Source organism: Microcaecilia unicolor, chromosome 6 (assembly GCF_901765095.1).
Source record: "Microcaecilia unicolor chromosome 6, aMicUni1.1, whole genome shotgun sequence".
NCBI lineage: Eukaryota > Metazoa > Chordata > Amphibia > Gymnophiona > Siphonopidae > Microcaecilia > Microcaecilia unicolor.
Genome location: NC_044036.1, coordinates 149,480,978 through 149,497,819, shown reverse-complemented (window position 1 = coordinate 149,497,819; position 16,842 = coordinate 149,480,978). Strand labels below are relative to the sequence as shown.

Genomic DNA, 16,842 nt, shown 5'->3' with positions numbered 1-16,842 from the left:
CAGGACAACAATACAGCATTCATTACATTAAACAGTATTGACCCACATATTAGAAAAGTTTTAAGTAACTTATGAAAACTTAGCTATTCCCTCTGAAAATGCACTAAAATAAGAAGAGAATTCCATACTGATATGGCTTGTTAAGACAGAGATGTGGATTGTTGTCTAAAAAATATAATCAAAGTTACTGATGGAAACCTTAATAAAACCTGACCCTGCAATAGTGGTCTCGCCAGAAGGTGGGAAAACACAACCAAATAAGTGGGCGCATTTATATATATTGACTGAAAAACCAAGGTACATAATTTAAAACAAACCCTTGCCATCTGTGAAGGCTTTTGCGGAATATAAGACAGAACTATAATGTAATGTATTAAGATTAAAATTTTAAAAAAACCAAATAATTAAAAAAAAAAAAACACCCAGCCATTCAGCTTCAATTCATATGTCATTAAACCAAGTCTCAAATTTTCGCCCAATTTGAAATTTTTTTCCTTTTTATATGAAGAAAAGCAACGTTTATGAGAAGATTGTAGTTACTATAGTGAAATGTGAAAGTTCTGTATGGCCGATTAAACCACATGTATGTATACAGTTCATAGCAGTTCAGGTCTCGTTACGCGGCGAGCTATGGCTCACCGGTTCACCGGCCGTCTGCTGCAGTCGTCCTCTGGCCCGTTTCCCCATCCTCTCTCCCGTTACGTTCACGCCTCACTCTTCTCTCTGTACCAGCTGAGTTCCACCTCCGTGGTCGCTCTGGTTGGTCAGGTCGTTGGCCCTGGAGAAGGGACAACGGGTAAGCGGCTAGACGGGAGGAGGACTGAAGGTGCATGGTGCCAGAGGATTCCTGTCTCCGACAGGCGGCCGGCAGGGTTGGAGGTAGGTGAGGTCGAGATGCGCTAGGATTTCCCATGGAATCGGGCCGATCTGTGTGTGGCGCCTCCTTCCTCCTCTCCTCGATCTGCACGGACGGCGGTCAAATCTAGACTGCCCCAATTTGACTGCCCCTACTTGACTGACTGTACATTTGTCCTTTAGATTGTAAGCTCCTTGAGCAGGGACTGTCCTTCTATGTTAAATTGCACAGCGCTTTAGAAATGTTAAGTAGTAGAAAGCTGCCGACCATCATGGGGTGAATTTGACTCACAGATTTCAAAGCTGGACCTAATCCGGGTAGCAACATTGACTATCTGGTTCATGAGTGGCCGCCAACAATTATCCGGATGCCAGCCAATATTCAGTCTGGTACCCAAATAACTAAGCAATCGATTGAACTAAGTCTTTCATAGAAACATGACGGCAGATAAAGGCCATATGACCCATCCAGTCTGCCCATCCTCTGTAACCCCCAATTCTACCTGTTCCTAAGCGATCCCACATGCTTATCCCATGCCTTTTTAAATTCTGGAACAGTCCTAGACTCCACCACCTCCACCGGGATGCCATTCCACGCCTCCACCACCCTTTCTGTGAAATAATACTTCCTTAGGTTACTCCGTCTTAACTTTGTCATATGCCCCCTTATTCCAGAGCTCTCCTTCATTTGAAAAAGGCTCTCTTCCTGTACATAAATGCCCTTGAGATATTTAAATGTTTCTGTCATGTCTTCTCTCTCCCTCCTCTCTTCCAGCTTATACATGTTGAGGTTCATAAGCCTGTCCCTATAATTTTTGCATTCAAGACCACTTACTAATTTTGTAGCCACCCTCTGGACCGACTCCATCCTGTTTATATCTTTCCATAGGTGATTTCCTTTGCACACATTGAGAGACAACCTAGTAGTGTGCATGGGAAAAGTTCTGGTGCTGCACATTGAATCTATTATTTCTCACGTCACATTTGAGCCCTGATGCAGACGCTGTGTGCCGATACACGGCGTGTGTCAGGTCAGTAATGGAAGATTGTTTTTCAAGTTACACCATTAAAGAAATCGTGTCCCGTTTTTGAAGGTTCTTGATGCTTCTTGTTTTCTGGACCCAAATAACTAAGGAAATTTATCTGGGCATTTACCCAGTTAGTGCCAGTGGACTGAAAATCACTGCTAATTGGATAAGTCCTTGCTCCACCCTGACTTTGCCCCCAGACCACACCAGCACTAATGAAATAGTTCCATGGCGGTCGCAACTGATGTTCAGTTAAATGCCACTCATTATCAGTGGCAGAGGCCGCCCATGGCAATTTAATCATGCAGGAGCCTCTCATACCCAATTAAATTGGTTTTGAATATCTCCCCACTGTTTTTGCATATTTTCTTTTTCTGTGTTCCTACCTAGAAGTTTCTTCCTACTCCTTTTGGCCTTTAGCTCAGTCAGAACTGGTCGTTTATGGGCTGTTATGCCAAAAGTCTTCATTCACAAATTCCTGGAGTTTCTTTTCCTGTTTCAGATATCCCAGACAACTTAGACTGGTCTTAGCTAAAAAGTCCTTGGTTACAGTCTATGTACCAGGGTTTTTCACAGTTCCCTATTATTGTGAGACCTGAGTTCAGCCACTAGGTGTTGCTGTTTCATAATGAATGGGACTCTCTAACCCCCTGACTGTGAATATCGCCTCTGTGGTATCCCCATCCCAAGCCAATCCAGGAAGCAGCGGTCTGGTTTTTCTCAGCATTTTAATGAGACAGCAGGCATATTTTTCTTACAAGATTCCAGTCTTTTGACATATTTATTCATTTATTAGGATTTATTTACTGTCTTTTTGAAGGAAAAATTCTTTCATATGCTAATTTGTCAGCAGAAAATATAATTAGGGCTTCTGATTGTTTTTAACACCACTAGAACACCACAGATGCAAAAAAAAATTTAAAATAGGTGTTTATCGGACAAATATCAGAACCACCCGCTCCCCCCGCCCACACACACACTTCCTCTCACCCCTTCTTTGGCTTGTCTTGCATCCACTCAGTTTTTGTACCTAAGAGACACAAACGTACATTGATTCAACTAGAAATACACAGTAACATAGTAGATGACGGCAGAAAAGACCTGCACGGTCCATCTAGTCTGCCCAACAATTTAAACTCATATGTGCTAATTTATGTGTATACCTGACCTTGATTTGTTTCTGCCATTTTCAGGGCACAGACCGTAGAAGTCTGCCCAGAACAAGGCCCACCTCCCAACCACCAGCCCTGCCTCCTCTCACTGGCTCTGCCACCCAATCTCGGCTAAGCTTCTGAAATGGTAATAGTAACTGTGGAGTGGTTAGGGTAGTGGACTTTGGTCCTGAGGAACTGAGTTCGATTCCCACTTCAGGCACAGGCAGCAACTTGTGATTCTGGGCAAGTCACTTAACCCTCCATTGCCCCAGGTACAAATAAGTACCTGTATACAATATGTAAGCCGCATTAAGCCTGCCATGAGTGAGAAAGCGCGGGGTACAAATGTAACAAAAAACCCCACAGATAAACACAGATGTTGTTTTTTGTACCCTCAAAGAACTGTTAATTAGTTGGAAAATAAACACCTTAATAAATGCATAAGAAAAGTGTTCAGTGAAACCTAAACCTTAGTAACAGTATTCAAAGAACCATTAAAGATCTATACTACTATTGGGCTACCGCAGGAGCCCACAGTAGTCCCAGTGTGAGCTGCGTGCCATTTCCAGCACTCCAAATTTGTTTTCTTTTTTCAGCGCCAAGGGCTTATCCGGTGGTAATTGGTCAGCACTGTGCAATGCCCAGTTACCACAAGGTTAGCAAGGAAGTAAGGGCTCCCCCAGAAAATGGCAACGTGGCATGTGCTTAACTTACTGCACAGCCATTTTCTTAAAAAAAAAAAAATAGCCTTTGACCCGCTGCGGTAAAAGGGGGCCTCGGCGCCCAGCAAATCCATGCACCAACACCACCACAGGCCCCTTTACTGCAGCTTGGTAGAAGGACCCCTTAGAGCTCTCTGGGTAATATTTATTTCTTGGGCTTTATTAACCACCTTTATGAAGAGATTCACCCAAGGTGGTGTACAGCAGGTACAGTTTAACATAAAACTTACAATTTTATTAACAGCATAACAATAGTAAAATAACCAAGAATAAACATAAATACAATAAATGAGGTAAACTTGAAATCAATAAATTGAAACATAATAATAGAAGTACCATGAAACAGTATCAAAAATATACACGTTTAACAGCACTGGAATTCAAATAGTAGAGATATAATACAATGTTAGCATAATACTAATGATACACCTAATCATGCATTAAAACATTCAACAAACATAGATATGATGCTAAAGATTTTCTACAATGCTGCTTACCATATAACTGAGGGACCAGGAGCAGATATATGATGGGAAGAAGATGCGTGGTACAGAGTCAGTTGGGATAATTTGATGTTTAGCTAAACTCAAGATAAGTTCTTTGTATAGTTAAGCAAGAGATAAGGAACTGATCTAATATGTTAACAATTACTGTGGCAAGTGCTTATAAAGCCAAGTAGTTCATGCTTTCCTAAGGTGCTTTGGTAACATATTTTGCAATGTGACTTTTTTTTTTATTATTCAGATTCCATTCTCTCTGGTGCAATACCCTCTTTGGGAGTTCTTAAAGGTAAGCCAATAATTATCTCGTATCTTGAAAATGTGATGTAAAGTTGTGACTGCTATATAAAAGACTTGGTTTATCACAGGGCCTAGCCATACCTCGGTGGGAGGGGGGTCCAGAGCCTGAGGTGGGGGGGGGCACAGTTTAGCCTGCCTCCCCCAGCCGCTAACCACCCCCACCACCACTTCCCCCCCCCCCCCCCCCCCCCGCCGCTGATCCTCCCCTACCACTTTCGATCCTGCCGCCGCTGCCTGGTACCTTTGCTGGCAGGGGTCCCCAACCCCCGCCAACCAAAGTCTTCTTTAGCGCCGGAGACCAGTAGAGGTACGAGGCAGCGGCAGGAGGGGGGTTCCAAAGTGGCGGGGGAGGGGGTTGAAAGTACAGGGGACCAGGGCTAAATCTGTTGGGGCCCATGCTCCAGTGGCCCCACCTAGCTATGCCCCTGCTTTATCACAAACATATATTAACTTTGGGTAATGCAAAAGCCAAATGTATGCTCAGTTCTACAGCATAGACATGTTGTAGTCAATGTCTATGGTAAACAATGGGCCCGATTTAAGGGTCCATTTAATATCCAAAAAGCCTTCACATCAGTTTACGTATGCAGTTTTGAAAAGGCAGATCTTTTACCCAGTAATTTTTTATGTGTTTCCAAATAAAACAGTCAAGCAAAAATAGATGTATAGAAAGCTGAAAAGAAAAAAATAGTCTTTTCATAATATTAGGCAAATCATTGGCTGCAGTCTACAATAAGGGATTCCAATACTACAGGAGGCTCAAGAAAAAAACTAATCAATTACTAGAAAAGAAATTATTTTTTTTTTTGTTTAAATCTTTTTTATTAAGAGTATAAGGAATACAATACAGAACCAACGATACATGAAGATACAACATGTGATACAGAGTTTGATTTCTCAATAAATCTGTTGATTGAAATTCCATATGGTGTCTTCTTTGGAAGTCATTAAGTTTAAATCTGCTTATTGGCGTATTATAGGAAACCTATATATTTATTATCCGGCATAAAGCCCAACTAATATCATAGACAACTTGTAATCCTTCCACATTCATCAAATCATTTTCTTCTTTTATCCCTGAACCCCCCTCCCCCCACCCTTCCTTCCTTGTGGGTTTATATAGTAATCATGTTTAATAACGGAGGTAGTGAACCTTTCACTGAAACTTATCAAAGAAACTACATTACAGGAGATGTTCTCTGATGTCATATCTTCAACAAATGAGTTACCATATTTGCATTTATTTATTCCTCCCTTAATCACCCTCCCTCCCTCCCTCCCTCCCTGCATTGTCAACCAACATTAGGGCAGTGTCACAACTCTTTTTTTGTTCCAAAGTAACATGTTATTAGCTGTCTGTACCTCAGAATATGAACCAGTCTACACCTTGCTATAAAGTGCTGTCCTACCTGTCACCTTGTCTTAGACTCCCTGACTGATACAGGGTCAAAGAGTACCAGATTATGAATTTAGCAGTAAACTTCGCGCTCTAGGCGGGAGGGTGTCCCACAATGGCTCCCATTGCGCCCTAAACCTATGGCCTGCTGAACTGTCCAGATCCTGTACTCCACATCTATCAATTCTCATTTGTTTCACTAATTGGGATCGCCACAGCTGCAGAGGGGGAACTTCTTTTACTCTCCAATATTGCAATATGGCTGTTATTCCAAAATAGATTGCTATCTTTGCAAATGCCCTGAATCCCTCTGTGGGGTCTGCGGTGTAGCTAAAAATATTAAATAAGATAGTAGGTTCCCGCACAAGGGTGCAATGCCATAATTGACCTATCCCTCCTATGACTTGTTTCCAGAATTTTTCAATACCGGGACAGCTCCAAAACATGTGGCCGAGTGATGCCTCCTCATGGCCACATTTAGGACATGCCCCTGTTGTATCAAACCCCGCTTTCCGCGCTCTATGGGGCGAAATATGTGTTCTAAGCATCCACCGATATAGTCGTTCCCTCTGTGGGATAGACAGCCTCTGTTTGTAAATAGATTTCAATTGAGTTCTAAACTCTCCCTCAGTGAGTGTGCACCCTAAATCGTTTGACCACTCATGCGCTAGCCGCCGGAAGTCTATCTCTTCTGTGGAATCTTTGAGTTGCTGGTGGTGGAATTTCAGGGGCACCCTAAGCTGCGCTCCCAGGGTAAACTCCTCCGATAAGACTTCCACCACATCTTCCGTAAGGTCTGTCCAGCCCAGGGAGGCCACATAATGGTGTAATTGATAGTATGCAAACTGATGTGTCTTTGGGATCCCATATCGTGACTGAAGTTCCTGATACGTGTGTATGTGTCCCTCCTCTGTAACTATATGCGCCAAGTATATAATCCCCTTTTTTGCCCATCTGCTAAATATACTGGGCCCTTGGCCTGGGGGGAAAGCAGGATTATCACAAATTGACATCCAAGGGGACACTCGGGGGGAGAAGCGGCGGCGTCTGCACACCCATCTCCAAGTTTCCCTGAGGGATTTCAATAATGGAAAGAAATTATTTTTAAAATGCCATATGCTAGGCTATAGAGATCCAATTTCTTCACTGAACCCATCTAGGAATGAAACCCCAAGGTACTGGCACAGACATTAAATGTGAAGGTTCCCAAAATATAAACTTATTAGAATGATAGTGTATAACACATTTACAGGGAAATTTCAGATAAAAAGAAGCACTCAGTTGAATAACTCCTGGCTGGAGTAACAAAAATTGTTTCTACCTTTTTTGAGTCTCTTGTTATATTTTGGAAAATTGACATTTTAACACCCATAAATGTCTTCTCTTTAGATGTATGGTCAAACAAAGGAGTAGCGTGATCAACACAACTCTTCCAATAGAGCCGGTGAGACGGGAAATATCATGCAAACTTTATCAAAGTCAATATCAACTGATTTATGGAATAAAGTTTGCATAACATTTCCCGTCTCCCTGGCTTTATTGGAAGAGTTGTGTTGATCATGCTACTCCTTTGTTTGACTTCTCTTTAGGTTTGAAATAATGCTTAAGCAAAAAAAATCTCTTATCAGAACTTGTAGCCAGTGTCTCAACTAACATAGCCAAGAGCTCACAGTAGAATTCCCATAGTTCCTCAGTTTGTCTGGCTTCCAGTGAATTTAATGTAATATCTCCACCATCAAACTGCCCACCATGCTGCTTTAGAATAACTTTGTATAAATGATTATTTCCTAGTGTCTTGGCCAAAACCATTTGTGGGCTATGTTGAGAGATATTTTTCCTTTTTAAATACGTGAATGTTATAATAATTTTGCTGTTTTTTACTGTATCATCTAATTGTTAATTCTTTGGATGTAATGATTAACAGAGAACTATAAATAAAACATCCAGAGAGAGACCATTAGCATTCATCCATGCTTGCATTTCCCCAAGGTAATACTCCACCAACCCCACACCCTCTTCAACTACTGGAGGCAAAGAAAAATAAAACTGAAGATCATCTGAATATAAACAATAACTAACACCTAAATCAGTCATTAACTTACAAACTAGAAACATGAACAAATTAAACAAAAAAAGCAGATAAACAAGAACCTTGGGGGACACCAGATTTCACAGCCATCTACTCAGACATAGAAGAAGTTTGTACCACTTGAAAAGTACACCCCGTCAAAAAAGATCAAAACCAAGAAAGAACCCTCCCAGAGATTCCAAATGATTGCAAACATTTAACACAGTGCACTCACCTGAGGTGTTATCTGACAAAGGAGCATATGCTAAATAATATTAAGTAAAGAATAATGTAAATGACTATACTACTGACAATGATCATATGGGCCCCCTGGACATTGGAAGATTTTGAGAGAGGTTAAACAGTTACATCCTCTTCACTGAATTATAGCGCTTCAATGGGACCTGTTCGTTAGTCCTTTTAAATCTTTTGTGGGCCTACCATTTGAATCTTTGAAGAGAGTGGCTCTTAAAGATTTGTTGCTGAAAGCAGGTGGCATTCTGAGCAGAAGCTAAGGCAGTGTGTCTGTAAGACATTACTACTACTACTTAACATTTCTAAAGTGCTACTAGGGTTACACAGCGCTGTACAATTTACATAGAGGGACAGTCCCTGCTCAAAGAGCTTACAATCTAGAAGACAAGTGAACGATCAAATTGGGGCAGTCTGAATTTACTGAACGGTAAGAGTTAGGTGCCGAACGCAGCAATGAAGAGGTGGGTTTTAAGCAGAGACTTGAAGATGGGCAGGGAGGGGGCTTGGCGTAAGGGCTCAGGAAGGTTGTTCCAAGCATAGGGTGAGGCGAGGCAGAATGGGCAGAGCCTGGAGTTGGCGGTGGTGGAGAAGGGTACAGAGAGGAGAGATTTGTCCTGTGAACGGAGGTTTCGGGCGGGAACGTAAGGGGAGATGAGGGTAGTAAGGGGCAGCAGACTGAGTGCATTTGTAGGTAAGAAGGAGAAGCTTGAATTGAATGCGGTATCTGATTGGAAGCCAGTGAAGTGACCTGAGGAGAGGGGTGATATGAGTATATCAGTTCTGGCGGACTATAAGACGTGCGGCAGAGTTCTGAACAGATTGAAGTGGGGAAAGATGGCTAAGTGGGAGACCGGTGAGGAGTAAGTTGCAGTAGTCAAGGCGAGAGGTAATGAGAGCATGGACGAGAGTTCGGGTGGTGTGTTCAGAGAGGAAAGGGCGAATTTTGCTGATGTTAAAGAGGAAGAAGCGACAGGTCTTGGCTGTCTGCTGGATATGCGCAGAGAAGGAGAGGGAGGAGTCAAAGATGACTCCGAGGTTGCGGGCAGATGAGACGGGGAGGATGAGGGTGTTATCAACTGAGATAGAAAGTGGAGGAAGAGGAGAAGTGGGTTTTGGTGGAAAAACGATGAGCTCGGTCTTGGACATGTTCAGTTTCAGGTGGCGGTTGGACATCCAGGCAGCAATGTCGGATAAGCAGGCTGATCCTTTGCCTGGGTCTCCGCGGTGATGTCTGATGTGGAGAGATACAGCTGGGTGTCAACAGCATAGAGATGATACTGGAAACCATGAGATGAGATCAGGGAGGAGGTGTAGACATGGTTGTCACTGCAGTTGGTTTTTAAAAACATTATAGATTGGACATCCAAATTAAGGATGATGATGTGTTTGCGAGTTTTCAAGGAGGCAGTGTCCTCCTTCGGTTTGGGTATGTCTCACATGTCTGGATTGTTGTAGCAGAATGATAAGGAAGATGAAATTTGTTTTTACCTGGTAATTTCCTTTCTTTGAGTCCTGCTAGACCAGTTCAGGACACTTCTTGGAAGACTGTGCTTTGTTATCCTATTTTGTTAAGGGTTTGAAACCTGTCAGAGTGCAAGAGAGTTGTTCAGTATATTTCAATTCTATTCCAGATTGAATATTGAGGTCTGGTGTGGTTCTCTTATTGTCATTATTATTGTTGTAGTTTTTATTGCTAAGTTTCTGCTTTAGAGTGGAATGGTTCCTTGAGCCTTAACAAAAGTATATTGACTAGTTACAGGACTAGCTCAAAATAATAAACCTAAAAAAAAGGGAAAATTATGTCATATATTTATACTTAAGAGGTTTTATTAAAACTGTGTTCTTGTGGTTTATTTGTGTAACAAATGAATATTTGAGATGTACTTCTAATGCCCAGTTTCAAGGTTTGATGTCATTTCTAACCAATCAGAAGTGTACATTTCTCACAAAAGAACAATGAAAGCAACAGCTGTTCGGCAAACAAAAATCACTTTATTAGTTTCACAATAAGCATCATTGACACAGTCATTACTTTCAAAGGCGTTCCTACACCATCTGCAAATTTCTGTGTACTGTATCTGAAGCAGTGAAAGGAGGAAAAAGAACAAAAGAAGCAGTTGTTGCCCTTATTAGTAATATCTTTCTGGGAAGCTAAAGTATGTGGTGTAATTTGACAGCAAAAAGAAAAAAAATGTGGTATGCTTGATTTTTGTTTTTCTACTGGGATCCTATGGGTTATAAATACTCATCAGCTTATGTGCTGACACCTAAGTGATTGGATATTTTTTGTCCTAGTCTAGACATGTTCAGGTTCTAACCATCACTTGTAATTTACTCGCTGTGAGTAAATGTATGTTGTATTTGTAGAGGTTTGATAAATAACAACCTTTTTATAAAGGGGATAATGGGTGATGGATTTGATATGTTGCCTTTCTGTGGTACAACCGAAGCAACATATCAAATCCATCAGCCATTATCCTCTTTATAAAAAGGTTGATATTTATCAATACTCTACAAATACAACATACATTTACTCACAGCGAGTAAATTACAAAAGTACCCAACAAGGTGGTCAGATCCGTGCCTGCCACTCTGTAAGGGCCCCAGTCACCCATACGTAATCACTGGTCAAGTCTCCCCCATGCCAACCATATAGACAGCCAAACATGATGTAGTTTGGTTATAACATATACCATCCCCAAGTATTGCTAACAGTATTCAACTTATCAACCAGACAAAATGTCTTCCTCTCCCCCTGAGCTCCACAACACCCTCACTCACAGTATGTGACATACGTGCATAAATTACTAGAATACCAACGTCTGTACAGGTCGCCTAAAAGTAGGCAACCATTGTATAGAATTAGCTCCATAATGTTCAGAAAGTCAACTTTGGTTACTGTACCACACACCAATTTACTACAGGCTTGAGAAATGTCCAGGCATTACCAGAGGGACCTCTGTAGGCAAAGGGTCAGTCTTTCTGGCATACTGTGGTAGAACAAGGAGGATTATTTAGTCAGCCAAACAATTGTTTTTCAACTTTACTTTTCACAAATTATTTGGAACCTTTTCTGTTGCATTCAAGAGTAAAGAGTTGTTGACCTGGAGCTATTCATGGCCATTAATTTTAATATTACCAGACATGAGGGTCAAGTGCTATGAATATGCCTAGTTGTTCTATTTCAATAGGAATGATTTCAGTGTCTGGGAATATCATAATATGATATATTTAGTACCCAAAGTGTGTCAGCTTCACAGGCAAATTCTAGTCTACAGCTAAACTTTGTGATAGTCTGGAAGAAGGATTTGGAATGTACCCATTTGCGAACTAATGGAGCAAATTTTGAAGAATGAGGAGGATCTGCTTACGTCACATCATTTAAAATAATGGCTGTGAAATATGTTTTCAGTGTTTTCTGATTCAAATGTGTCCTGAGAATGCTGGAGAGAATATAGGATGGAAAGTATTTTGTGGGAGTGCCCCAATACCCACTTTTCCTAGAGACGGAGACAAGGAGCCATCAGTAAAATAACCAAATCAAAATAGCTTTAGGATCCTGGAATCTTTTCACTTGGCTCTTTACGATTATCTGATATGCAAAAAAAAAAAAAGGGCAAAAGCACTATTTGGCTTATTATCCCTTGATAGCAGCATATTGAATCCATGAGGGGTGGGGGGAGAAACCCCACTACACTGGCAGATTGGTTGGCAAAAGTTGGACAAGTCACAGGAAAACATTCATAAATGGGAAAAAAGGAAAATCTGTTTGAAGTCTGGCAACCATTCCTAACATGTCCAGATTCAGAGTTCAAGGTTGGCATTCCGCTTTACCTCTGGCAGTTCCTTTTAAAATTAACCGTTTTATTAACCCTTATGTTGCATTAACAATTAGATTCAACTAACTGGATATGAGTAAGACATAACAGAAAGGGGCGAATTCTGTATATGGCAGCAAAAAAAGCACTATTCTATAAATCACGCTTAAAAGTTAGGCACGGTTTATAGAATAGTGCTTACGCCCGGGAATTGTGGCTTTAGGCCATTTGATCCAACTAAAACGTGGTTCGAATCTTCGCGCGTAAATTAGGTGTGTTTCCCTCTTATTCTATAACTACGCGCATTAGTTGTAGGAACGCCACCGTTCCTCCTACAACACTCCCATTTCCGCTCCTCCTTTTTGAACTTGCATGTATATTCCAATTAAATCTAATTAGTGTCAATAATTGCTTGTTAAGCTAATGGTGCTAATTAGCTTGTTCAATTAAATTGTGCATGAAAATTGTGTGCACGCTCAAATTTGCATGCGTAAGTTTTAGCAACGTTTATAGAATTAGGGGGAAAGTGTTGGAAGTAGTTTTATTTTTGTATACTCTGAATATGCCTTCAGAACATTCACATAATCTGATTTTTGTAAAATATTTTCAATCCCAGCAAACAGTTTTCAGTGTTTTTTGCATGTTAACCAGCGGTCTGAAAACTGGTCTCTCTTCATGCAGCTAAAAGTTCACATCTTCTTCTTTACACCCATACTTTGAGCTACATTGAGATTGGGTAGCAGCGAAGGGCGACAAAAATGATAGCGGGGATGGGACGACTTCCCTATGAAGAAAGACTAAGGAGGCTAGGGCTTTTCAGCTTGGAGAAGAGATGGCTGAAGGGAGACATGATAGAGGTATATAAAATAATGAGTGGAGTGGAACAGGTGGATATGAAGCGTCTGTTCACACTTTCCAAAAATACTCAGGCTAAGGGGCATGTGATGAAACTACAGTGTAGTAAATTTAAAACAAATAGGAGAAAAGTTTTCGTCACCCAACGTGTAATTAAACTCTGGAATTCATTGCCGGAGAACGTGGTGAAGGCATTTAGCTTGGCAGAGTTTAAAAGGGTTGGGCGGTTTCCTAAAGGATAAATCCATAAACCACTACTTAATGGACTTGGGAAAAATCCACAATTTCGAGAATAACTTGTATAAAATGTTTGTACGTTTGGGTAGTTTGCCAGGTGCTCTTGACCTGGATTGGCCGCTGTCGGGGACAGGATGCTGGGCTCGATGGACCTTTGGTCTTTTCCCAGTATGGCATTACTTATGTACTTTTGGGTATTAACCTGGAGCGTGCTTGGATTAGGGGAGGAAAATGCACAGATTGCGTTTTCACATCTGCATTGGCAAAGTTCTAAATGTAGGGAAAACAGGTACAAGTTTCAGAGTAAAAGTAGATACACACTTCAGTTTTGTGAATTTGATGCAAAGCCCACAGGCATGTAGACTTTTTATACCAATGTGGACACTTTGAAAAGTGTCCCTAGTGTGATGTATTAGCACAAATTAGAATAACAATATACAGTCAATTTTAGATTGAAGCAGTAGGGTTTGTACATTGCGGTATGTTGTGTTTGAGAAAGCTAACATTTAACCAGCTAGATAATTATGGGACCTCATTGCTTTGCCATTGTGACATATGGTGGTTATAAAAGTTTATGCAATTTGTTTCTTAATCTCATCTGAGCACAGGTGCTATTAAGGGACTTGCTGTGTGCAATGTAATTTCTAAAATTGTTTCACATTTCATTGCTTCCAGTGGCATGGGGCTGCTTCAATCATTTTTAAAATAACTTAAAACTGGAAAAATAAGCTGCTGATACCGTGAAATGTCTAATACACAAAGGATATGGGTACAGTTTTCCTTAATAGATACTGAAGCTTATTTTATATCTGTTAAAGAAGGGATAGTAGCCACTAATCATTTGTATTTATTTTAAATACATTTGGCTCAAGGAATATGAAAGCAGCTACTCTGTGCAAAGGAAGGCAAATAGCCTTTAGTCAGAAACAGAGGAAATGGGGCCCAGCTGGAATCTTTTTGTAAGGAATAGCCTAAGGGAAGTGGACGTCTGCTGCTACTGTGGAAGTCAGGGGAGGAGGTGGTATAGAAGCAAATGGGACTGTCTCATCCTACCTTGCTAAGGTTGCTTACTAAGTCCTAGGAAGTAGGTCTCTAAGCTGCTGTTTGTTCCAGATCCATCAGCAATACAACAGGAAGCTAATGAAGGCTTTTTATATACAGTTTTTCTTCTACAGAGAGTAAGTGTCTTTCTGAAAGTCAGAATAGGCTCCTTTTTCATCACCTAGAAATGGTATTGTGAAGATTCCTTAACCTGATGTTCAGGTGTTTGGGGTAGATGTACTATATGATGCAGACACCATCCATCAAATAGCATTTTCATTGGACAGTGTCTTTGGAGGTACATAAGTACATAAGTAATGCCATACTGGGAAAAGACCAAGGGTCCATCGAGCCCAGCATCTTGTCCACGACAGCGGCCAATCCAGGCCAAGGGCACCTGGCAAGCTTCCCAAAAGTACAAACATTCTATACATGTTATTCCTGGGATTTTGGATTTTTCCAAGTCCGTTTAGTAGCGGTTTATGGACTTGTCCTTTAGGAAACCATCCAACCCCTTTTTAAACTCTGCTAAGCTAACCGCCTTCACCACATTTTCCGGCAATGAATTCCAGAGTTTAATTACACGTTGGGTGAAGAAAAATTTTCTCCGATTTGTTTTAAATTTACGACACTGTAGTTTAATCGCATGCCCCCTAGTCCTAGTATTTTTGGAAAGCGTGAACAGACGCTTCACATCCACCTGTTCCACTCCACTCATTATTTTATATACCTCTATCATGTCTCCCCTCAGCCGTCTCTTCTCCAAGCTGAATAGCCCTAGCCTCCTTAGTCTTTCTTCATAGGGAAGTCGTCCCATCCCCGCTATCATTTTAGTCGCCCTTCGCTGCACCTTTTCCAATTCTACTATATCTTTCTTGAGATGCGGCGACCAGAATTGAACACAATACTCAAGGTGCGGTCGCACCATGGAGCGATACAACGGCATTATAACATCCTCACACCTGTTTTCCATACCTTTCCTAATAATACCCAACATTCTATTCGCTTTCCTAGCCGCAGCAGCACACTGAGCAGAAGGTTTCAGCGTGTTATCGACGACGACACCCAGATCCCTTTCTTGGTCCGTAACTCCTAACGTGGAACCTTGCATGACGTAGCTATAATTCGGGTTCTTTTTTCCCACATGCATCACCTTGCACTTGCTCACATTAAACATCATCTGCCATTTAGCCGCCCAGTCTCTCAGTCTCGTAAGGTCCTCTTGTAATTTTTCACAATCCTGTCGCGAGTTAACGACTTTGAATAACTTTGTGTCATCAGCAAATTTAATTACCTCGCTAGTTACTCCCATCTCTAAATCATTTATAAATATATTAAAAAGCAGCGGTCCTAGCACAGACCCCTGCTTTCAAAATGAGATGAGTATTAGTAGTTAAACATTCCATACTAAATAATGTGGTTAATAGTATAGCGACATAGTTAAGGTTGCCCTGTATATAGATTTTGGGTCTGGCCCCTTTAAACAGCGGAAAAAGCTTACTAAAATATGAAACACATTTTGTTTGCCTAGCATTGCACCTACATCATGGAAACTGTGTAGAAATGAAAGAAAACCTAAGAGAGGAATCAGTCTTCATTGCCTTTTTATATTCATATATGTCAAAGAATATGCAATTATATAAAAGAAACACTTCATCAAGTAAAATAAAACTATGCTAAATCACGTGTCCATAAATAAGTATATTCATTTTTATGCTATAGGCGGAGCTAGCTACAGTATAATACTTTTTGTATGTACTGTAAGAGTGGGAAGGGTAAACTGTATAAGCATACCGTAGCTGTTATCAGGATTTTCTAAAACCCTGTCCCACAAATTAAACAGATCCAAGTTCTATCGCTCTGGAACTGGCAAACAAGGAAACAGGTCAATTATAAAAATAAAGGCTATTTATTTACAGCTGACTAAAACAACCCCAAAAATGAAAACACAAGTAACTAAGAGTGTTATGCACATACGAGATAGCTCAGGAAAGTAATAGGCAAATATTTTTTTCAGAGAATTGGTCAGAGTGAACGCACTCAACCCTGAATCAGGCACTGAAATCAGCCCTCCTATTAATATCCTTTGGCAAAAATAGAGCTGGCATATAACCTTGATGTAGATGAAGGTAGCAGGTGATGTCAGTGCAGGACTCAAGATGAACAGCTGGATGAAGTAGAGCCCCAGGCATGTCCCAACAGTGTAGCAGCAGAGAAGGTGCTGGTAGAAACCTGAATGGAAAAACCAGCCCCCTCTTCTTGGTTTCCGGCGCTTCATTATACGGAGTCACTGTCCTTGAAGATAGCAAGCTTCTCTCTATATTCTGGACCTTCTTACCCTGTAAACCACAAGGACATCCATTTGGGTCATTAAGGGTGAAATTCCCAGACTCCTAACAGTCTAATGACATGGGTGCTGTGGCCTTCCTCCATGCCCAGGCTCCAAAGGGCTGGGCTGGGTTGGCCTAACCCTAATCTGTTTTACTGTTTTGGGATCTTGCCAGGTACCTGTGAAACAGGATACTGGGCTTGATGGACCTTCGTTCTGTCCCAGTATGTTCGTTTGTTCTTATGTTCTAATACTTTGTGCCATTCTGGATACTGCACCTTCAA

At 41.1% G+C, this 16,842-nt stretch overlaps 1 protein-coding gene across 1 annotated transcript in view; it reads left to right on the top strand.

The window, feature by feature from the left end:
* Positions 1-16,842, top strand: part of SLC25A26 (solute carrier family 25 member 26) — a 178,563-nt gene that overhangs the window by 131,533 nt on the left and 30,188 nt on the right. The window contains exon 6 of the mRNA XM_030207165.1: positions 4,504-4,548. Within this exon, the coding sequence (XP_030063025.1) occupies positions 4,504-4,548 (45 nt within the window). The remainder of the gene's footprint in view (positions 1-4,503; positions 4,549-16,842) is intronic.